Source organism: Achroia grisella, unplaced genomic scaffold (genome assembly GCF_030625045.1).
Source record: "Achroia grisella isolate CSIRO2021 unplaced genomic scaffold, CSIRO_AGI_Agris_v1 utg1360, whole genome shotgun sequence".
NCBI classification, from domain to species: Eukaryota; Metazoa; Arthropoda; class Insecta; order Lepidoptera; family Pyralidae; genus Achroia; species Achroia grisella.
Window position 1 is genome coordinate 446,937 of NW_026712626.1, and position 25,009 is coordinate 471,945.

At 38.5% G+C, this 25,009-nt stretch overlaps 1 protein-coding gene across 1 annotated transcript in view; it reads right to left on the bottom strand.

Annotated features, from left to right (window-relative positions):
* LOC131855264 (bromodomain adjacent to zinc finger domain protein 2B-like) overlaps positions 1–25,009 on the bottom strand; it is an 80,938-nt gene that overhangs the window by 2,152 nt on the left and 53,777 nt on the right. The window contains exons 23-48 of the mRNA XM_059206508.1: positions 22,308–22,394; positions 20,741–21,439; positions 19,643–19,708; positions 18,832–18,876; positions 15,049–15,218; positions 14,437–14,585; positions 13,699–13,815; positions 13,030–13,176; positions 12,613–12,753; positions 12,086–12,263; positions 11,532–11,680; positions 10,873–11,156; positions 10,218–10,351; positions 9,437–9,594; positions 8,658–8,840; positions 7,442–8,178; positions 6,607–6,851; positions 6,112–6,241; positions 5,412–5,567; positions 5,072–5,250; positions 3,702–3,799; positions 3,111–3,244; positions 2,519–2,640; positions 1,937–2,081; positions 874–1,001; positions 145–287 (exon numbers count right to left, since the gene is read on the bottom strand). Of these exons, the coding sequence (XP_059062491.1) occupies positions 145–287; positions 874–1,001; positions 1,937–2,081; positions 2,519–2,640; positions 3,111–3,244; positions 3,702–3,799; positions 5,072–5,250; positions 5,412–5,567; positions 6,112–6,241; positions 6,607–6,851; positions 7,442–8,178; positions 8,658–8,840; positions 9,437–9,594; positions 10,218–10,351; positions 10,873–11,156; positions 11,532–11,680; positions 12,086–12,263; positions 12,613–12,753; positions 13,030–13,176; positions 13,699–13,815; positions 14,437–14,585; positions 15,049–15,218; positions 18,832–18,876; positions 19,643–19,708; positions 20,741–21,439; positions 22,308–22,394 (4,924 nt within the window). The remainder of the gene's footprint in view (positions 1–144; positions 288–873; positions 1,002–1,936; positions 2,082–2,518; positions 2,641–3,110; positions 3,245–3,701; positions 3,800–5,071; positions 5,251–5,411; positions 5,568–6,111; positions 6,242–6,606; positions 6,852–7,441; positions 8,179–8,657; positions 8,841–9,436; positions 9,595–10,217; positions 10,352–10,872; positions 11,157–11,531; positions 11,681–12,085; positions 12,264–12,612; positions 12,754–13,029; positions 13,177–13,698; positions 13,816–14,436; positions 14,586–15,048; positions 15,219–18,831; positions 18,877–19,642; positions 19,709–20,740; positions 21,440–22,307; positions 22,395–25,009) is intronic.

The following is a 25,009-nucleotide window of genomic DNA, read 5'->3' on the forward strand; positions in this document are numbered from 1 at the left end:
TGGAATTAAATGGCGCTGTGTGAATTGTCCTGGGATATTATTATTCAGATACTGCCTATTATTCATCTCAGACAGAATATACGATTATCGCAAACGGGATCACCATTCCATCCTCATCACCGTCCAAATTATTAATATAATTACCGGGGTGGTGATTTAATCCGTTCTCCGGCTCGGCGATCGGCTCGTCAAGCTTTTCCGCGCCGTCCGACTTCTCGGGCGTGTTGAGTACAGCGGGAGGACATTCCTCTGCTGTTGTTGATGTCGATGCCAGCGACGCAGCTGGACTGCAGGACAATCACATGTTTATATACATAATATATCACAGATTTCTACATATATTTGATGATCTTTTTATATAATATTTAAGTATATGTATACATTTTATTTATTTATATAAATTGAGGAATAATAAATGTTTATTGGTAAATTTCGGACATATCAACATTATATTCCTAGTTGCAGCAGTGTTACCCACTCACTACTAGCTATGGCACGCTGTGTTAAGTGACTGGTAGAGATCTCTTTTAGAAATAAGCCCACCTTTGTCACTCTGTATATAATTAAGTATAATACTGTATTTCAAAGTGCAATAAAGAAGATATACAAATAATAAAATATTAAAACGCCTATTCAACGAAATTAGACAAACGTTCGTTTTAACAATTATTATCATTATGATTACATAGTATAAAACAAAGTCGCCGTCGCTGTCTGTCCGTCCCTATGTATGCTTCAATCTTTAAAACTACGCAACGGATTTTGAAGCGGTATTTTTGTAATAGAGTGATTCAAGAGGAAGGTTTATAGGTATATTACATATACACCCGGGCGAAACCGGGGCGAGTAGCTAGTTATAATAATAAACCTCACCTAGGCACCATGCTTTGATCCATTTCTAGGCTATCTTTGTGTTTGCTCTCACGTTTCTTAGTGTTGCGAGGCTTCTTTGGCGGCGCTCGAGATATGCACTGCGAACAGTACCATTTGCCACGCGGATTCTGAAAACAAATAAACATATTTTTTGATAATTAATACATAATACATCTTTGAAATAGTTGTTAACCTACAACCATATTTTGTGGAAATTGAAAAAATGTTTGTAGATACATTAATACATTAAGGTGTAGTGTGGTGTAGTGTGGTGTAGTGTGGTGTAGTGTGGTGTAGTGTGGTGTAGTGTACCTTGGGCAGCGGCGGGTAGTGGCAGTCCTGGTGGTAGGCGCGCACACACAGCGCGCAGGGGATGGTTTATATAAACTATATATACGCACACACATTTTACCTTGGGCAGCGGCGGGTAGTGGCAGTCCTGGTGGTAGGCGCGCACACACAGCGCGCAGGGGATGGTGCGCGAGTGTTGGTGTAGTGTGGTGTAGTGTGGTGTAGTGTGGTGTAGTGTACCTTGGGCAGCGGCGGGTAGTGGCAGTCCTGGTGGTAGGCGCGCACACACAGCGCGCAGGGGATGGTGCGCGAGTGTTGGTGTAGTGTGGTGTAGTGAGGTGTAGTGTGGTGTAGTGTGGTGTAGTGTGGTGTAGTGTGGTGTAGTGTGGTGTAGTGTGGTGTAGTGTGGTGTAGTGTGGTGTAGTGTAGTGTGGTGTAGTGTGGTGTAGTGTGGTGTAGTGTGGTGTAGTGTGGTGTAGTGTGGTGTAGTGTGGTGTAGTGTGGTGTAGTGTACCTTGGGCAGCGGCGGGTAGTGGCAGTCCTGGTGGTAGGCGCGCACACACAGCGCGCAGGGGATGGTGCGCGAGTGTTGGTGTAGTGTGGTGTAGTGTGGTGTAGTGTGGTGTAGTGTGGTGTAGTGTGGTGTAGTGTACCTTGGGCAGCGGCGGGTAGTGGCAGTCCTGGTGGTAGGCGCGCACACACAGCGCGCAGGGGATGGTGCGCGAGTGTTGGTGTAGTGTGGTGTAGTGTGGTGTAGTGTGGTGTAGTGTACCTTGGGCAGCGGCGGGTAGTGGCAGTCCTGGTGGTAGGCGCGCACACACAGCGCGCAGGGGATGGTGCGCGAGTGTTGGTGCGCTCCGCCGCACACTATACACACTCGCTCACCACGAGCCTTGTTCACACACTCCCAGCAGTACCTGCATTCGATAACATCATTATAAGTACAAATATCACCAGAAGTATACTTTGTACACCGTGGCATGCGTAGACAATATTATTTCTCCAATTTCTACCATCGCTAGCAGATTATTCAGTGAGTTCCGTTATGAGATATGGCAATGAAAGTAAACGGTACTGTAAGTAAGCGAAAGTATCTGATGAGAGACTGATGATGTTAACGAGGGTTTTGTGAGAAAAAATACAGAGATAATTATAATGCAACTAGTACGACAGCGATGTATAATAGATAGTTACAAAAAAGGACAAAGAAAAAGGTCAAAAATATATGATTTCAAAATTTAAATGATATAAAAATCCATAAAGGAGTTCGCTACAAGTACGAAGACGTGATAATGTCGTTGAGGTACTAATAATAAGCATTATAGACAATGCTACAAAAAAGATATGGACTGACCAGTCGCCTTCCGGGATCTTCTCCATCCGCGGCTTGAAGCAATACGTGTGGTAGCCTTTGTCGCAGCCGTCGCACAGCAGCAGTTGTTCTTCATCATCTCCCCGCAAGCAGAACTGACAATTCTAAAATAAATAATAATACCTCAGGACAATCCACACAGCGCCATCTAGTACCACGCTCGGCAGATCTTGTATTATCTGCACTAGAGTAAAAACCATGAGGTACTAAGAGTTCTAATAAATCAATACACTTTTTACCAATAACTTGAGAGAACCATATAAAATTCTACAACTAACACAAGGTAAAAAAACATTACATGTTTTGGCTAAAACTAAAGCAGAAAGTGTTCAATTTTACAATAACGCCATCTACTAGAAATTGTAAGAATTACAAATACTAATTTACTGATATAAATACAGATACATTTTTTTTTACACACACAATATACATAGAAAACACCCAGACCGCTACAAACAATTATACATATAAATACAATGTTTGTACAGAAATCCACTCAGCTACCGGAAGCGAGAGCGTGTGCTGACTCGCTAGATCACCGAGGTCGTTATATGCATCGGTTTCCAATACTTACGGCTTTCATGATGCTCTTATCCCAGGCGACAGCTGCTTCGAGCGCCTGCACCAACTGCGCGAGCTGAGCCGACGTGTTACAGCGACCTAGTGCTTCCCGCCATGTTGCCAGACCTCGGGATATGCCTTTTGTATCTGTAGAAAATAAAACACTCAGATGTACATCACTTGTGACCCGAGTGCTAGCTACTTTACCCAGAGGATAAATATAATCAGAGGCAACGCTGCCAGTACCTTGGTTACACAGCCTCGATGTGCCGCGTTAGATTACAATAATTGTTTTTTTTGAGATTGTTTGTTAATATGACTATAATGTTTAAATCTTCAATTAAATTATAATTGTAATATTTTTTTTTATATTGTAGTGAATTTAAGATGTCGTAATTACACAGTAATAATATTAATAATGTGATGACAGGATCTGATAATGGCTAGTACAACCTACTCCAACATAGAGGTAAACACAAAGATTAATAAGGTAAATAAATACAAGGTAAATACCTTTATTTACCATAAAATTATTCGTGTTAAAACCCGTTTAACTATATTAATTATGCGTACCAAACACGACGTTCTGAAAGTAAGTAAATACCTTTCACTTCATTCGCTCCATCGGTGTTTTGTGGCGAAGGTGTGGATGAGTTGCCATGTTCGCCTTGTAGCACCGCACCCAGGGTTGCTTCTGCCGTACTGTTCAATATATTACTAATCAGTGTGATGATCTTTAAATAGATACGTAATACTCCTACATAATGTATGTAATATGTAATTTGAACTCTATTCTCCGCATTTAGCCTCTCATTTCGGCTGTTGTGTGTGTAGTGCCCGGACTACTAAACTTCTCCCAGACTTTGTTAACACAGTTTATCGACCGCAACCATTATAAGGAAAATAAATATATCTCAGTTAATGGTACATTAAGAAGAGACAAATATAACACAGATACATAAATAAATTTGTAATCCTATAGTATGGGACAGCAGCTTCACCAACCGGATCCAATTAAATGTTCAAACCATTTAGGAACCCATGGAAATATGCAAACAACATTTCATTCACCATTTGAATGTAATTTTGGTCACGCCAACGCCAAAATTTTAACACGGGAATTTAGTTTTCTTATACAACGATGGTGGAAAACAAGCATACGATCTGATCTGATGGTAAACAGTTACCGTAGCCTACATACGCCTGTAACACCAAGGGTGTCACGTGCGCATTGCCGACCTTTAAGAAACCTTAATATACTCTTCTTCTAAAACCTCATGCTGTAGTCTCTCGAGAAAACCTCGGCAAATAGTTCATTCTTAGTTTTCATTTAGTTTATCTATAAAGACGGATACAATCATAGAAATTAATCATTCGGCACGCCAGGCATGATATATAACTCACTCAGTAAAAGTTACCACCACCAATCCCAAACACACTCAAAACACATGCAAAATAACAAACACAGTTCGTGTCAAAATATCAAACACAAAACATACACTTTTTTAAAGTAAATGGCAAACAATGTGACAGTCCACCTAATGGTAAGTGGTGATATACACATGATTATACTGTTAGTAAGACATATAATGGATTGATGTTATTTTTTAAACACCCAGACCAATTCAAACAGAAAGAAGTGTTTATGAATTAATAGATTTGTTTATTATATGGTTTGGGCACGTACAAATGAAGATAATATTTTAAGGAACGTGTTACATATGAATCTGTAAGAAAGGACTGCGAACAGAGATGAATGGAAGAGAAAAACATATTTTACCGACCCCAAATAAATGGGACAAGGGAGAGGGAATGATGATGATGATGATGATGATGATGATGATGATGATAATGATGATAAATATTATAATTAAAAATTACCTTATCACCTCGTGTTAATTCACAAAGACAACATGCAGTGTACAAACAGTTAACTACCCACCACAGTGACTGAATCAATGATTTTCACTTTACCTAGCATACCTTTGTACCAAAGGCGGTTTGAGATATCGTCTCTCTATGTGAGCTTCGAGCTGTGCCAGCTTCTGCCTGGCTCGGGCCACTATGGACATCGTGTCGTCGACTCCCCGCGTGGGTCGCCAGCCCTTCACTTGCATCCACGCGGCCGCTACTCGCTCTTCTAACAGCTCCACCTGCCAAGTGTGGAATTATTTAATTATAATTCCGCAGTTTTCCGCTGTTTATAACAATTATAATATATGTTTTCCGGTTGGAAAACACTGATCTGAGTAGAGGCTGTCTTTTTTTCGCGTGTCATATATATTTTATTTCTGTGTGTCCTTGTTATACTCACCGTATTCAGTATTTGCATATCGAGCCTCCTGGCGGTGGCTAGTGAGTAGGATCCGGGAGGGTCCGGGCTGGGAAAGCCTCCGTTCTGTGCGATCACGCGGTCCACGTGCGACAGAGACAGTTCCGTGCTCAGGATGTCTCCTTTTTCTATGTATAGCTGTAGAGTTTATTAGAATAATAATAATATAATTAACTTGGACAATTCATTCAGTGCCAACTAGTACTAACTTAAACAGAGCTTGTATTATGGGTAATAAAAAACTGATATATATGCATTTTATTAAAATACAAACATAATATACACAGAAAACATGCAGACCTATATAAAATGCCTGTGATTACCCCATCTGAGATGATGAGGTAGTACGAAACCCATATTTTAATCGATGTATTTTGAATCCAACGACTTCCAGACCAACAGCAATTCGCCAAACAGTAATATTACTATAAACTTTTTTAAACTATACATCTGATTAAATACTGTCAGCCAAGAGTTGGCCTTATTGACAGCTCTATTAGTTCTTACCGGGGTTTGGAGTGCCATCCGCAATTGTCCCCATTTATAAAAAAGGGACTAATGTCTAATGCTGCTAGTATTAGAATTTAAAAAAGTTCACACTAATAGAACACGCAATAGACAGGACTGTCTGTTGCGTGTGGTATCTATATCATTTTTGTTGTTACTTTAAATTGCAATATACCTTGTTGTTAACCAAGGGTACATGTTGCACTAGAGCGGCGTGTAGTTCTCTCTCACGAACTCCTCGTGGATGAAGAGAATCCATTAGGTCCTTCAGTTGTTCCGGTTCTGTGATGCGCCACCAGCCATGCCTGTAGATCAACCGGATTCTGGTATATTATCGTTATTCATAAATAACTAGCGACCCTACCTCGCATGCATTACAAATCTTTGAATTGTCCACTTGTTCTATACTATAACACGCATGTATTATACATATAAACATTCCTCTCGAATTACTCTATCTAGTGCTAAAATATGCATTAAAGTCTGTTGCAGAATTTACCAGATATAAGCGAACAGACAGCGGCGGCGACTTTGTATTATAAAGATGTTGATAACACTTCACGAGCGGCGAGGGTGAGTATAACATATTTGTAATGCCATAATAGATATATTACTTACTTACCATAATATATGAAATATATTATTAATATATGTACTGTATGTGCCTTACCTAAGCTCTCTAGATACGAATTTCCCCTCGACCTTCTTCGGGAGACCATGGACTTTACAATTCTCTAGCTGATCCAGTTCTTCAGGCGACATCTGTATCGGGGGTGGACTGTCACAGGTCACATATGTCGAAAGAGCGTTAAAGTTGAGAAGACCGAGGCTGGAGAGGCTCTGAGCTTTGGCCTTATGGGAAGCTGCGTCATGTTTCAGGGCATCCGCTTGAAGTTCTTTCTCGAGATCATTATCCTGGAATGATGACAAGAGAGCCGATTTTGTTATAAGTAGTTTCAAGGAACGAAGGTATTACCTACAGTGATATAAATTAATGTTAACATGTACTAAACTCACAAAGTCATGTGTACTCGGGCGAAGCCGTAGCAAAATCTAGTACAATATTTTTTAATTGAATTTGTGCTATTACTTGGTGCGAAAGGGACCTGTAGCACTGCGAGCTGCATAAATCTATTGTGCTCGACCTTTTTTAGAGTTCACTGCCTACGCCCGTCAGGGCAAAGAATTGAACGATATTCTTAGGAATGATGGTTTTTATATACTTTAGAACTGAACTAAAACAGATTATTTATTCAGCTATGATTATTACTCGCTAGTAACAAAATAGGAGGGGGTCGTTGGTAATGGGAATTGCACACAATATATCACGTGATCTCCCTGAAAACTAGTGATTCTTAAACAATTTGCAGGGACGTCAATTCAAGGATGACAGGAAGTGACATACTCAACCAGTGTCTCGCTAGCGTATAGCGTTAGCGCAGATAGAAACACTATTGTATTATCAATCATGAAAAAAATATATATGTAGCTTTCATATTACTCACCTGTTCCTTGTTATCTTCTTCCATTTCAGTTTCCTGCACACTGGTATCTTTATTCAAACTTGCATCCATCATTACTTGATCCAATCCTGACATAGTTAAGCTTGAATCTGCATACACATTATTAGACGGCACTTGAACACTGGTCACCATACTGTTTAGCGTGAACAAACTCGGGTCAATTAACAAGTGTAGATTATTGGAAACATCCCACTTGTGCCCTTGACACACCACCACTTCAGAACATGTATGTTCATTATCACAATACTCAGGTATTTTGTCATTTTTATCCTCGTGAATGTTAGTCAAAAATGAATCCTCATGTCTTAGAATTGAGAACCATTTTCCTTCTAGAATCTTTGTGTATAAATGACTGTGAGCAGTCTCCGGTTCCATTGTCTCTTTCTTTACTTCTTTTACATCCTTCTCTTCTTTTACTTCCTCTTTAGGTTCGAGCTGGGAGGAGACTGCTTCGGCTAACTTTCTTAATTCTTCTAAATTGTTGACTAGTTGATCCTTTTCTTTTGATTCCTCCTCTGTCTCGTTCTTAACCACATTCTCTACTTTTACAATCTCCTGTGGTTTATCCACCGGTTCAGCTTGTGTGGCGTACATGGGTTTATGGGTGGGTTTTTGGACGAGGAACGCGGTGGGGATGGAGTCTTCTATATCAAGCATGTCTTCTTCTTCATTGTTCTGCTTTTGTTGAATGTATTTTTCTTCCATTTTTATTGACGATCCTGCAGATAAACAGTAAGTTTCAACTAAAAAGTATTTTTTCCCAGTTTTCGTTTTACATTTATCTTATAATTATTGTAATATAATTTCAGTACATTTCTACTCTGAAACATTTATTTAACATATAAATAAGAAAAACTTCTCTGCAATTATCCTTAATTTTATAAATGTTTATACTTTATTAATACAAAAAATAATAATGTTAATAAATTAGCAAAGAATTTATAATATGTACGAAAGTATACAGTAAACTGCTAATCTCTAGGAAAAAATAGAGTACAAAACTATAGTAACCAATTAAATTTAATAGCTATTAGTTGATATCTTCATTAGTTAATCTAAACAATAAGAACCATAAAAAAAAACAATAAGAACCAGACTAATATCTACTCTAACTTTGTAACATGTGAAGTCTGGTACAAAATATATAACTTTAAAAAAAAATACTACAGACAAGTGTACTGCGTACAAAATATCTTACCTTCGACCTTACAAGCGCCGTGTTTGACGTTGGGTTCGTACTTGATGATTTGCGTGTGATCACTCAAGTTCAATTCCGACTTGATGCTCTTTAGTTCTAATTCACTTTTCAGTGCTTCTTCTTTCTTCTGAGCCTCCGTCTCTGGGTCTCGTTTATCTTCTGAATCTTTCTTTTCTCGGCCACCTATATAAAAAAACAATTTAGTGGTAAAGTTATTATGGAATTATAATGGAATGAACACTATCGATTATAATTAATAGCCTTGGTCGACCAGCGGTTTAGCACACCGCCTTGCTTCCGATGGTCGCGGGTTCTATTCCTCGCACGATACAAACACTGTATTCATGAGTATTATTGTTTGTATCAGTCTGGGTATTTTCTATGTATAATATGTATGTATTTACAAAAAAAATGTATTTGTGTCAGTTATTTAGTACCCATTACACAAGCTTCAGCTAGTTAACTTCGGACTAGATGGCGTTGTGTGAATTGTCCTGAGATTATTTATTATTATTACTATGTATATATACTTCACTCTTCTTTATCGAAATTAATTTTGACAATTTTTTGACCCCTATTCTAAGCGTTGAAAAATCATCATTACTGCCTTACGTAATTATTAGACGTAATAGGGAGCAAATAGGCTTATCACTCGACTGATAACATGTGATGGGAAGAAATCCAATGAACACTCCCAACACCAGAAGAACTGTAGATGAGTTGCCGGTCTTTTAAGGAGGAATCTCATTCTTGAAGGTTTCCTAAAACGGTTCACTCACCTTTCTTCTTTTTCTTATTACTGTCGACAGCCTGTTTGCCATTGATCGCGTTGTTCTCCAAACCCTGATGGTACTGCATAATCTCGGGTTGAGCTGACTCCATTGCCTCTACGAAGATGCCGCCAGACTTGCCCAGAGACCAGTACCGTCGCCAGTATCTGTTAGAAACAAAATAGCAAAAATCTAAAAATTGTCTATTAATTAATTTTGAAATTTTAATCATAAAGACAAAAATATTTTTGTACATATTATTATATTTGACTTTAGTTAGTACGTTGGGCGGTAAACATTTTTAATTTTTAGTTATCGAAGGTTAGAAAATTGATAAAATAATAATATCGCTGTAATAATAGGGAATAATTGTGGAAGGGCCAAATGTAGCCTTGCATTTATATTTTTAATACAGAATCATTAAAAATTGAAATAAAAAAAATATGTACAAAATCTTGAGTGGGTGGTTATTATTTCATTCATAATTTAAGAGCTGTGCTCTTGTCGGTGGAACTCCCGGTTATCACTTAGGAGTATGAAAACTTCTTATTATGAGACCAACTTAATATACATTAAATTTCATCAATTCAAGCTGTTTCATAGGATCTTTGTTACAAACAATGAGACACATGAATTTTTATATTAGATAAACAATACCGAAGTAGAATGAATTGTCAATATTGACAAAATAAGCGCAGTACGAACCAAGACATCGGGTAACACACACAAATACCCCACGATCGAATTATAACCTTAACCTTTTTCAAATCGTATAAAAATGATAATGTACCTGTCCTGTCCATAGCAGGTGGCTCGGAGTGCGTGTGATCCGGCTGTTAATTGCTGCAACTGCTGCTCTGATTGTCTGAGCAGCTTCTCCAGCTTACGGCCAAGCTCTTCTGATGATAAGTTCTTATCTTCATCCTAGGAAGAAAAATTATATTTATTTTCTAAATATATTTTCTTAATGGCTGTTAATCTCGAATTAAAAAATAAAAGACGTGTTTTTAGATTTATAAGATATCTAAAAATGTAAAAGTAATATATATCTTCATGTTAAATTATATTGCGATCCGTACATGCGTTTACCCATAACAAGCTAACAGACATACTTTCACATTTCACATTTTTATGGTTAAAACGTTTTGTAGGTAATTGGCATGACAAGCAACCTGGCTGCTCACATGATGATAGTAAACGGTAATAATCGACTTACATGAACAGAACAACTTTAATACAACTCATGCGTTGTGTGATTCATAGACTTTTCACAACTTTGGTCATCATCATCTGCTTCTTCCTTATCCCAACTTTTCACAACTTGGTAAACACGCAAAATTTCAATCCATGTAAAAATTCATCTATTTCGTCATGAAAGTTATCAAAGAGTCCGACATATATTCGCATTTCTAATATTAGTATAGGTAACGTTCTGTATAACTTACCTCTTCAGGCTGAGTGCCTTCGCTCTCCAAATCACTCAATATTGCATCGCAGTCACCCATAACGCTGTCTTTATCTAACTTATTGTCGGCCGGGGAACATTCCTCCTTATTATTATTTAATATCTCTTTAGTTTTGATATTGTTGGACAAATCCTTTAAGGGCGAGAGTTCCTTGTCACTTTCATCGGGCGGAGCGTCCTTGTACGGAGAGATTGGTTTCTCGTCGGCGTCGGATGCATGGGAGTTATCCTTTTTGGGCGTTTCTTTTTCTTGTATGGGGTTTTCTGTGAAATAAATAGGTACTATTATTATATTATTTAGGAAAGCTTTTACGGAATTTGTTTGTATTATGTATTTAATTTTAAATTACATTAATATCGTTTAATAAATACTAAATGAATCAAATTTAAAAGTCAATGTAAATTGCGTTTTGTAAATAAAGGAGTTCGGTTTAGTCGAGTAGTTTTATTATTAGTATAGATATTATAAGATTTTCTTTGTATAAAATAATAGCTTTTTTCATGGTGAGGTTTTTACAGAAAATATAGTATAAAAAAGATTTTAGTAGGATATTTAAATATATCATATCACCATATAATATACCATAACAAAACAGATTTGTGCAGCAAGAAGGCAGTAAACGTTAAGATTCAAATTACCTCGCCACGAGTCCTCGTGGGGTTGCGGTGAGATTCTGTTCAAATTGGCGGTGCTCTCCTCAACAAGCCGCTGCATGCGCTCTAAAGCGAGCGCTTGCTGCTTCTCCGTTTGTTCGGTGCGTAATTTTCTTTGATGGAGTACACGGACTCTGCGAATATATTAATATAATGAAATTTAATTAAATATAAATTCTTAGTTCTTCTCACAGAAAGAAAAAAAATACATAAACTAACATAAAAAAACATAATTACAATACGGCTTTATCGCTAAATAGCGATTTCTTCCAGGCAACCTATAATAGTATTTTAAACTTTATATAACTAACAAGAATATATTCTCTGTCAAATTTTTTCCATTACTTGTTCTATAAATACAATTTTTCAAGTTTAGTTAGAATGTGATTTATATCTCAAAGTTAAGATTCAAAACTAATGAATGTATGAGACAACTTTTTGGTTTCTAGATTAGATACTACCCCACCAATGATAATAGTCGTAACAGTATCTTTATATTTGTTTGATTCCAATAGAGTATATTTTAAAGGGTTACTCACTTCCTAATCTTCATATCCAAGAGGTACCTCTCCTTCTTGAGCTGGTTGAGGTGTTCTAACGATCCGTCGATCTGTCGTAACACAGATTTGTTCTGTAACAACTCGTTGCACAGGAACGCCAGGATCTTCGTCTTGGCCGTCGAGTTTAGAGCTAGGAATGGCTTGTCTCGTAGTGATTCTGCAATTAAAATTCTTCATTGTATAATGTATATGATTGATATCACACTTGGACAGACATTGTTATTGTTAAACAATAATTTAATTTTGAAAAATAATAGGCATGTGCTAGCGACAAAAACATGTGCTTTGGTGGAAATAGTAAGTCTTTTTGTTATTGGTGATAATTAGTAGAAGACGGTACACTCGCCGGCCGTCGCGGCACTCTGTGGAGGAAAAAAGGAGCCTGAAGTCAGGTCAGTTAGCCCATCGTGACAAATTCACCGGGAATTTATCATGATATTGATGGAAAATTGACTTTATGATTATTGTTATAAAGAATGGTAGCAGTTGTATAAGTATATACTGACCGGACAGTTTGTATGTATTGTTGTTGTGCAGATGCTCGTAGTAGATGCCGTTCTTGGTGTTGGTGCAGGTCACCTGCATCTCTGCGTCAGTCTGATGATGGTCAGCGATACGCCGCTCGCGTTCACGCTCTGCCGTCAGACCTGACAAATATATTCATTAGAATTTCCTTTTTAGTTCATTTCTTAACACGTCATAGCAATTTTTAATTTTTTGGTCACATTTTAGTAGTTAAAATTTATATATAATGTGATAAAATTAAGAGTAAAACAGTATAAACAATTAAAAATATGTGTACGACATTGGAATCATACTGAATTTTGAGAATAACGAAATAAATACCTTAATTTATTTTGTATTCTTTATTGCACCAAATATCCTCTCCCTCCCCCTCCCCCCTTAAAATACAAGTGACTTACCAGTGAGTGCTTTGACCTCTCCGGTGGCGTTAGCGTACAGGTATATCCTGAGGACCTCGCTGAGGTTGGCGGGCGTGATGTCGCCCATGCGGATCGCGTGACCCAGTAACGTGGTATGACGCCCCGGGTGTGGTATACCCGGATCCTCTGCAAATATCGCAATATTCACATTTATAAACTTCGTTTCGTTTTTAGCGGCTATGTTATTTTTTTTTATATTACGATGCTGGCAGATTACTTTACGGCCCGTCTGATGGTAAAGGTTACCGTAACCTATGGACACCTGAAACGCCAGGCATGTCACATGCGCATTGCCGACTCTTAAGAAATGTTAATAATTAATTGTGGATAGAAAAAAATAATACATAAAGAAGAACTTAATATGCTAACAAAACGCGGCCTTATCGCTCTTCTATCTTTAATGATTTTTAAAAATTAAAATTACTAAATCCTAAATATAATTATTGAAAAATAATAAACAAAAAGAACAATTTTGTAATAAAAAAAAGTATGTAAGTAAAAGTAACAATATAGGTATTAGGTAACAAATTTTAGACGTCGATATATTATAATAACATTTGTCAGTTAACAATTTCTTTCATTTGTACCTACTTAAATATATTATTTGACACGTCTTTTAAATATATAATCAACTTATTATAACTATACCTATTGCGCAGACAAGCAGCTGTGTCAGCACCTGGACCAGTTCCTCTTCAGCTTCAGTGCTGCAATCCGGCAGCAGCGCCATCTGTAGCGTGTTGAGCGTAGGAATCGCTTCCATATCTGTACAGACAACACAATTCACTTATGTTGAAAATCTTTCAAAATTATTTACCTACTAATTACTCATTAATCGAATAATAGTATAATAATGAAACTAATATTAGTATAATAAACCTGGCATTAGTGGTCTAGCGGTATAGCACACTGCCTTAATTAAGATGGTTCCGAGTTAGATTCCTCGCACGCTACTAAAATTGTTGTATTTCATGAGTATGATTCTATGTATAGATCTGGTTGTTTTCTATATAAATTATCTATTTATTTATATTACAAAACTAGACAACTGATATAAACACATTTTCTTTTTGTAAATTAAACATAATTTACATAACAAACACCCACAGTTATCGTTATATAGTTGAACAACTATATACCGTGAGGTCAAAAAGCTGCTACTAACGTTTTCAATTGAAACTACCATTCAATGGGGATGATAAGTTATTTTGAGAGTTAGATGGCGCTATGTAAATTGTTCTGAGATAAAATTAAAAAAAAATAACACACACGAAATACGAAGTACAAAAAGTTCGGCTTACTCTAATGCTGTTGGCCGTAACTGGCCTTTACAGCTTCACCGGGCGATATACAAAGAAACTTAGTAAACAATAAGTTTCGACTTACCAAATCCTAGCGTCTGTCCGAAGTTGTGTACGAATTCGAACACTTGCAGTAGGTCCGCCATGGCCTGCCCGGGCAGCTTCAGGCCCGGGATTCTGTTGAGGACCGGTAGCGGCTTCTGATCTGATAGCGAGGAGTCTTCTTGTGGTCGTCTGAAACCAAGAACATTCTCATTATAACAATGCGTATGAATTGTGATGTTTCAATCCACAAATTAAATAGATAAATTCTTTATTCACCAATTACAAACACAGCACAATTAAGGTACAGAAAATGTTTGCGTATTTGTTGACATATTCACTTAAGGTTCCTTTTTTATAGTACGAGAATGACAACCTGCCAATACACGAGATGGATTTGGGCGACCACGGTGTTCTAATAGTTTAGCACATCGCTTTATTTCCGTTGGCTGCGAGTTAGGTTCCTTGCACGGTCCAAACATTTGTATTCATGAGTATGATTGTTTATTGTATCGGTCTAAGTTTTTTCTATGTATTTATTAGCAACAAAGATGTATTTCAGTATTTCCATCGGTTGTTCAATCACCTATGAAGCAAATTAAAATCTGCATTAATTGCCACGTTAACAGCATAATAACTTATGTGAGCAATGCACCTTAATTCAGTGAGCAGTTCCATTTCCTTCCGCCGTTGCTGCAGCTTCTTCTCTTTAACTAGAAGCCTGTCTAGGAGGTTCTGGTGTTTTCTTCTCTCCCTCTCTTCCCATCTTCTCCTTGAGTCCAGTTGACGGATGAAGGTAGTGTGCTGTCGCCGTCTCTCACGTTCCTAGAACAAGGAAGTTGATTAAATAATAGTTTACATTGCATCTATATGATAGACATAGTGATGTCTGATAGTCTTATATTTTGAATTTACTGATTTAATTAATATTAAATATACAAAGAAAAACTAGAAGACAAGATATGATATATAAATAGATATATAGATAGAACTACTTTAGTCCTCATAAAATAAATATAATTAATAAAAACAATCTATAACTATTATACTACTATCCAAAATTAATATCATAATATTATTATTAACAATATATATTAACATTGAATAGGATTAAATTCAGATAGTTGTAGATATTGCTATGTTAGAATTGTTACAGATTTACGTAAGCGTTTACATTCCACAATACAACTCATATATTTTAGCAATATAGTATATATTATAGCAATTAGTGCTAAAATTCCACACCACAATCACCCAAATATCATGCACTATGTACAAAGTTTAATTCACAGACATAGACGGAGAAATAACGGCGCTTATCTCTCATCTATACATATAAATAAAATTGGAGTGTCTGTTTGTAATATTGAAATAACCGTTTTTTACTACATGCATATGAATATAAATACGGTACATACACCAAAATAACATTTTTTACAATTTCTGTCTGTCTGTCTGTTTATTCCGGCTAATCTCTGAAATGGCTGGACCGATTTTGATGGCCCTTTTTTTGGCAGGTAGCTGATGTAATAAGGAGTAACTTAGGCTACTTTTATTTTAGAAAAATAAAGTTAAATTTCCACGACGAACAGCTAGTTTTTTTAGTTTTCGCGTGTAGTAATAGTAACAGGTAGTTTTAAATATAAATTAGACGCCAAAATTTTTTTTGACGGCCCCGGTGATCTTGAGATTTAGCTTTACTTTTCGATGGTCGCCGGTTCGATTCCTCGCGCGGCACAAACATGTGTTAAGTATGATTGTTAGTATCGATCTGGTTGTTTTTTATGTATGTATTGTTGTGTGAAATGTCCAGGGCTATTATTATTGTATTTTCTTCTATTTACAGCGATGTTATTAAGATTATTAATAGCTGACAAAAGTTGACATAAATATTAAGTTTTGAGATTATACGGCATTAATTATATATACGGCAAAAAAGTGCGTGAAAGGGAGAAAATATACATAAATATTTATACGTATAATTAGTAAAAATCACGGGATCCTACCACGTTTTATATTTATTTGCTAAGTTCCCGATATTTCGGCAGTGTTTCAACCGCCATGGTCACGGGAAAACTGTACTGAACTCAGCAAATAAATATAAAACGTGATAAGATCCCGTGATTTTTACTAATTATACGTATAAATAACGACTGCGTCAAGTTTAAAACAGTATATACATAAATATTTGAGTAAAAGAGAACAGTAGATGGATTTGCGACCTCCATTTATATCTATGTCTGTGGATTGGATTGGATTAACGTTTATATAACATACGAGTCTACTCCGAAATTATAAACCTATTCTTTTATATATTGGCCCACGGCCCTTCTGATGACAGTGGCAACCACCGCGTGTCGCATAAATTTATGAAGTATTGTGAACATTATGTAAACAAATTATTAAACATTATAATAATATTTAAGAGCACCTGATATTTTGACGCTGCTACAACAGCACATATACATATATTTTAATCTTAAATTTATTTAGGGACTTTATAATATATGTTATTAAGACATACAGAATATAGAAAAGTTGCGAGGTAACAGTTTGAGCTGGTATGGGCATGTTATGCGGAGGAATGAGGACCATGTCTTATGGAAAGTGTATAATATGAATGTGGATGGATGTAAAGGGAGGGGACGCCCTAAGAAAAGATGGATGGATTGTGTGAAAGATGATATGAATAAAAGAAGAGTATGTTTAGATATGACGACTGATAGAGAGCAGTGGAAGAGAATGACATACTGCGCCGACCACAAATAATGGGATAAAGGCAAGGCAATGAATATAAATATTGTTCAAATAACAATAAAATACTTATATTTGTCAGTTTTATGAAACGACAATCAGGAGTTTTGTTTTATGTATTGTTTATAATATAATATATTATATTTTATAATCATTCTAACCGGGCTTCTTGCTAGTTCGTCTCGACTGATACTAAACTGGCTTGTATGGACCTACGTAATTATATACACTTGTTTTCGAATGTACATCATAATACCGACCGTGTCGAATGAAGTTGGTAATAGAAAGCCTGTCTTTTCAGGAGATATTTCAGATTTACAGTTTCGTAGTAGACGGATATCAACAATATTCAACATAATCGAATATGTATTACCTCAGTAATATATTTTTGCTGTAATCGCCGCGAACGTTCCAGTTGGTGATTGGAAAAGAAAACGAACACAAATGTACAGACGCTCACACAACACACATTATATATAAAATATCAGAATATATAACAAAACAAAATTGTTAGTTACTAAAAAAAGTGATGTTTTCAAGATCAAGCATGAATATGTAATTTTCTCACTAGGTGATCACAAAATATAGACTTTCTTTATTCTAAGTAGTTTAAAAAAAAATAGTAGTTCTCTGATTCTGATCAAGGGGAGAGGGCGCATGAAAAAGGAAATATTGGTCTTTGAAAATTTTATGTATTATAATAGAAATACCTACATTTACTTTTCAAAGTACAACCTGGCATAAAAATATTGTTCTCTCCACCCCCCCCCCCCCCCCCACACACAGCAATAAGTAAAAAATTACGTATTAAATTACAGTGTTTGTTCATGTGGTTACTTTTATTTATTTATTTAATTCGGATATTCATCCATATTAATAAAGAATTATTTAATAAAGTGTTAAATATTGTTAATCACTGTACAAACTGTGTTAGAACACAATTCTGAACACACACAAATAAATATACTACTTTATACACACATAATAACGTAAAAATCTACTCAACTTATTAGGTACAATAGAATACCGAACATTCTAGAAAGATATATTTTTAATCCATTTAATAATTTTGCAGTTTATTATCCATATCTTCATACTATTATAAATATAAAATGTGTCTCTCTATATATTTTAAGTCACTTTCAGGACTAAAATTTGTATTTTAATTTGACAAACAGATAAATTGCCCAATATGGATATCAGCTATCTTTTACTTTAAAAAGCAGACAAAATCGCGGAATCAGCTTGTATTATAAATACGGAATTGTGTCAGTAGTCTGAAAACAGAATGAAACTACATTGCGTGTTTTAGAAGAAGTAAGCAAAGTAACAGACAGGAAAACAGCGACGTTGTGAATACTATTTACGAGTTGGGTATAAAAAATATTTGTATTTCTGAATTATTTACTTAAACAACATATTTAAAAAAGCAATAGATTAGTGTCATGCTGGTTCTTCTTGTAATGCATCTGCGTTCCGAATGAGTACTAGAATAAAATGACTATTCAATAGTACTTATACTAAGTTTATTTGAATAAAGATTATTTCTATTCCTATCATAGCTTTAAAATTAATACTATATATTGGTAACAGTTATTGATATCTTTTTAAAATATCGGTCATTCTATTCCATCTGGTATAAGAAAAAACACGCACAAAATATCATTAATTTAACGATAAGTACCTGTTCTTTCAAGAGCATTGCTTGTTGCCGTTTTATTTCTCTTTCCTGAAACAAAAGTGTGACGTTACAACTTCAATAACAGAAATCAATACAATACATATAATATTACTAATATAATACAAATGCGACTTATTGGTGAGTGGTTTGCACTGTCTTACATTCCAATTGTCACGGATTCGATTTTCAAACGATATAAATATGTTTACGATTCACACAGACGTGTTTGTACAATGCAAGTGTAATTACTTTATTACATTAAGTAAAAAATAAATAAGCTTGGCGATATTTCCATCTAGTCTTAAATTAAGTAGAGCTTAAACTATTTTAGGCCCGCACAACGGCCCAAATGGGAGGCTAAATGCGGAAACCAACATATAATACGATACAATACTATTTTAGGAAACTGATAGACATACATCAATATAATATAAAAAAAAAAAAAAAGGGATACTTAGTCCCAATATTTTTAACGCAAGAACGACTGCATTGATTATTAAGATCATCGATTTGTAATGTAAAGAATGTAATAGAAATAATAAAATATAATGTGAACTTTTTTATCATTAAAATTTAAATTTCTAAAATAAAAGAAGCCTAAGTTACTGTTACACCTTATATACTCATAATGTACCCATAATACAAGTGCTGCTTACTCGGGACTAGATGAAGCTGTGTGATTTATCTTGGATTGTTATTATTGTGTGGGATTCAAACCCAGCACAATCGGATGTTAAGGCAGTGTGTAAAACTACTACCCCACTAAGACCACCTCATTTTATAATAACAACTCCGTGTCCTCAGCACTACAAACCTGTTGCCGCTTCGCTTGCTCCTCTATCTTTTGTCTCTCAATTTCTTCCTGTTTTCTCTTCTTTGCCTTCATTACATACGTGCGAACAACATTGAAAGCGGTACAGCAAATTATAAAAACGGCAAACATGAAACAAGAAATTAAATATGTATAAGTTTTAGAAAGAAGCGACAATACTGGCTACAGTACTTGTAATATATGATAATAGATTTGCAAACTCAAAATAAAGCAGTCTAGATTTGTGACGTAACCAATATAAATAAATATATGTTATTATTTTAGTAAATCAGTGCCAATTCCACTTTAGGTTCTCAATTAATTTATTTATTTAAACATTATTAATTAATCGGTTTTTAATTTCTACATTAAATAATATATAGTCTCTCTGTCCTACCAATACAGTCTATCTTCACGTCAAATTTAATTAAGATCCGTTCATCTGTTTAGCTGATACCAGATAACATACAGACAGACAAATATTTCACATTTATAACATTAATATAAACATTATGGGTAATGCTCACTGCAGCTCTCATATTATATCGAAAGCAACATATTAAAAAAACTATTTGAAAATTTACGCTTCTCTGTGTAACAATTACAAAAGTTACAAATCTCAAATTGCAATATGTACACCAGTTTTGGCAATTTAAATGTCAATTCCTAGTATTCAATGACATAGTTTGGGGAGGGGGAATTTTAAAATATAAATTAGGTAATATATATTAGAAAAAAAAAAGAAAATAGCATACAAAGAAGAAAAATATACTACTAAATATAATACTATTTACTGGTATATAGAAATACTTGAATATATATATCATCGTAGAAGCGTATAGATTTATTAATAAAAAAAAGTTTTGAGTTCATACTTAAAGCAAATAGTATATCTACACAAAGCAATTTACAAATTGCTTTTATAAGGAAATGAACTAAAACCCTTTTAAATGCATACTTTATTTACAAAACGTTATTAGCATATATCCCTTATCCTACAATTCGTGCTTCGTGATATAGTAATAATGAATCATAGATAGTATCATAGTGGTGTTAGTGAAACCCGAAAGTTAGTATTAATTGCTCAATTCTCCAACATACCGAGTCCTTGCCGAACGGATGGACCGATATCGATAGAGCTCCATCTTTCCCAATACTAAAAGTCCCTTTATTTATTTTTCTCGCTATTATATCATTCAATATATTATCATCATCTTCACTCAAATCAATCACTTCCTTGAGAACGGACTTCTGATTGTCTTTGGGCATTAAACATAAGTTTTGCGACATAAATTCGTTTTTCGCATCCAAATATTTCTGTTCTAAAGATTTTGGGTCCTCGCTTTTTTTATCGGCTTGTAATTTTGACCAATCACAGCCATTTATGAACTCGCTAATCCTAGAGTATGATTCTATGAGCTTTTCTAAATTATTCTCTTTGTCTGGGACCTTAGGTCGCTTTTCGTTCGCCCTCATTAAGGTGAAGTCATAATGCTTATCATTGCTCCGTTTCGGTAGATCGAATGCCGCTTTTTCGGCGAAATCTTTCATTTTATCTAATGCATTGTATTCTTCGTCTTCTTTCCAAGTGGTTTCGAAGCTTATTGTTTTTATTGGGGCGTTTTGTGTGTCTTTATGCCCGCTGACTGGTATTAGGGACAAACTAATTGGTGGCATGACTCGTTCCTTATTCGATTTCGCTGCGCCCATCACTATATCTGGTACTTTCCAGTCGGCGATATCGATTTTGGCCGCCGGCAACGGCTCGATGGTCAGCTGCGATCGATTCTTGTTGATATGCTGTCATAATCGATTCATTATTGTCGACATCAACCTCCGAATTTATTATCAATTGGATTGTTGACAACATTGTCAATTTCCGATTTATTTTTTGTTAGAACTATAGCCCATAAATTTACATAAATATATAAGGAAAGTATATATAGACGTACTAAAACACACATAGTAACTACTAACTAAAAGCGTAGAGTTTGCCGTCTAAGAAAAAGCAAAAAGTGACCCATTTATCTAATGAAGTTATAATATATCCCAATATATGAAGGCTCTTTTTGCTTTTGAAGAGATCTAACTATGTGAGCACAATGTTGCCAAGCATCAAATTGATAATAAAATAATAAACACAAGCACATGGTTTAAACACATAGATATAAAATAAAAAAAGAAATGGCAGCTCCCAAATTAGACTATTACAGAACAGTACCAATACGTATCCATGGAAAATTTAAAATATTTAAATAAAATATTCTTCGATACATTACATGTATTTTTTTCCAATTAACAAAATCAATTAATTCTTGTCAAATTGATAGAAATATGTAAAAAAAAAATACAAAATAAGATTCTCAGAATGTTCCTTATTTCTATGATCTAGGACATAAGTCCAAAACTAAAAGAACCTGAATATAAAAATTCAATTAAAGAACTAATCTTACAGAACCAAAAAAGACAAAACCTGTAAAATTTATTATTAATAATCAGATATTTTTTTAATACCTTAAAATCGTAATCCGTTTATAATCATGCTGGGTATAACAGAATAAATATTTCTTAATATGGGAACTGCCATACAAATAAGACAAACATACCTAAATAAACATACCCCGTTAAATAAACACCCATACATATAGATATTAATTTAAGTCCTCACCTCCAATAGCTGCTGGCTTCTAGCTTCCTTTTCACGTTTAGCCATTTCTGCTTTTTCTGTCCTTTCCAGTTCTCTGACTAGTCTAGCCTGTTGAGAAAATAAATTCATTTTTATATTGTATACATTATAGGAGATATGTACCGTGATAGTATTCTTTAAATATTTTTTATATATTTAAAATAATATTTGCCGCTCTCTTTGTGATTATAATATTTTGGCCTATGACTTCAAGGGTTGTGTTTCATCTTAGGTTGATCTCCATGCGGTTCCCTCTAAAAACCATCATGATAAAGTCCTGCTGAATTTATGAGTGATGGACGAACAGATCTGACCTCATGTTCAGCTTATCATCTTCTAATGATGCACCGTCCGCGTAAACCGTGAGCGAAAACAGGTGCACCATTAGAATATATGACTTCTATATTTTTATAATTATCGTCCATAAAAAATATTATTCAAAAGGTCTAGGAATTGCCTGGCCTGGCCTGCTGCCTGCGCGCGAGTTCGATGCGGCGGTCTGTAATGTGTGTACTCGCCTGGTCCCTGTCCCTGGCGCAGGCGTCCCGGCGGGCGTGCCTGGCGGCCTGCTGCCTGCGCGCGAGTTCGATGCGGCGGTCTGTAATGTGTGTACTCGCCTGGTCCCTGTCCCTGGCGCAGGCGTCCCGGCGGGCGTGCCTGGCGGCCTGCTGCCTGCGCGCGAGTTCGATGCGGCGGTCTGTAATGTGTGTACTCGCCTGGTCCCTGTCCCTGGCGCAGGCGTCCCGGCGGGCGTGCCTGGCGGCCTGCTGCCTGCGCGCGAGTTCGATGCGGCGGTCTGTAATGTGTGTACTCGCCTGGTCCCTGTCCCTGGCGCAGGCGTCCCGGCGGGCGTGCCTGGCGGCCTGCTGCCTGCGCGCGAGTTCGATGCGGCGGTCTGTAATGTGTGTACTCGCCTGGTCCCTGTCCCTGGCGCAGGCGTCCCGGCGGGCGTGCCTGGCGGCCTGCTGCCTGCGCGCGAGTTCGATGCGGCGGTCTGTAATGTGTGTACTCGCCTGGTCCCTGTCCCTGGCGCAGGCGTCCCGGCGGGCGTGCCTGGCGGCCTGCTGCCTGCGCGCGAGTTCGATGCGGCGGTCTGTAATGTGTGTACTCGCCTGGTCCCTGTCCCTGGCGCAGGCGTCCCGGCGGGCGTGCCTGGCGGCCTGCTGCCTGCGCGCGAGTTCGATGCGGCGGTCTGTAATGTGTGTACTCGCCTGGTCCCTGTCCCTGGCGCAGGCGTCCCGGCGGGCGTGCCTGGCGGCCTGCTGCCTGCGCGCGAGTTCGATGCGGCGGTCTGTAATGTGTGTACTCGCCTGGTCCCTGTCCCTGGCGCAGGCGTCCCGGCGGGCGTGCCTGGCGGCCTGCTGCCTGCGCGCGAGTTCGATGCGGCGGTCTGTAATGTGTGTACTCGCCTGGTCCCTGTCCCTGGCGCAGGCGTCCCGGCGGGCGTGCCTGGCGGCCTGCTGCCTGCGCGCGAGTTCGATGCGGCGGTCTGTAATGTGTGTACTCGCCTGGTCCCTGTCCCTGGCGCAGGCGTCCCGGCGGGCGTGCCTGGCGGCCTGCTGCCTGCGCGCGAGTTCGATGCGGCGGTCTGTAATGTGTGTACTCGCCTGGTCCCTGTCCCTGGCGCAGGCGTCCCGGCGGGCGTGCCTGGCGGCCTGCTGCCTGCGCGCGAGTTCGATGCGGCGGTCTGTAATGTGTGTACTCGCCTGGTCCCTGTCCCTGGCGCAGGCGTCCCGGCGGGCGTGCCTGGCGGCCTGCTGCCTGCGCGCGAGTTCGATGCGGCGGTCTGTAATGTGTGTACTCGCCTGGTCCCTGTCCCTGGCGCAGGCGTCCCGGCGGGCGTGCCTGGCGGCCTGCTGCCTGCGCGCGAGTTCGATGCGGCGGTCTGTAATGTGTGTACTCGCCTGGTCCCTGTCCCTGGCGCAGGCGTCCCGGCGGGCGTGCCTGGCGGCCTGCTGCCTGCGCGCGAGTTCGATGCGGCGGTCTGTAATGTGTGTACTCGCCTGGTCCCTGTCCCTGGCGCAGGCGTCCCGGCGGGCGTGCCTGGCGGCCTGCTGCCTGCGCGCGAGTTCGATGCGGCGGTCTGTAATGTGTGTACTCGCCTGGTCCCTGTCCCTGGCGCAGGCGTCCCGGCGGGCGTGCCTGGCGGCCTGCTGCCTGCGCGCGAGTTCGATGCGGGCGGTCTGTAATGTGTGTACTCGCCTGGTCCCTGTCCCTGGCGCAGGCGTCCCGGCGGGCGTGCCTGGCGGCCTGTGCGCGCGAGTTCGATGCGGCGGTCTGTAATGTGTGTACTCGCCTGGTCCCTGTCCCTGGCGCAGGCGTCCCGGCGGGCGTGCCTGGCGGCCTGCTGCCTGCGCGCGAGTTCGATGCGGCGGTCTGTAATGTGTGTACTCGCCTGGTCCCTGTCCCTGGCGCAGGCGTCCCGGCGGGCGTGCCTGGCGGCCTGCTGCCTGCGCGCGAGTTCGATGCGGCGGTCTGTAATGTGTGTACTCGCCTGGTCCCTGTCCCTGGCGCAGGCGTCCCGGCGGGCGTGCCTGGCGGCCTGCTGCCTGCGCGCGAGTTCGATGCGGCGGTCTGTAATGTGTGTACTCGCCTGGTCCCTGTCCCTGGCGCAGGCGTCCCGGCGGGCGTGCCTGGCGGCCTGCTGCCTGCGCGCGAGTTCGATGCGGCGGTCTGTAATGTGT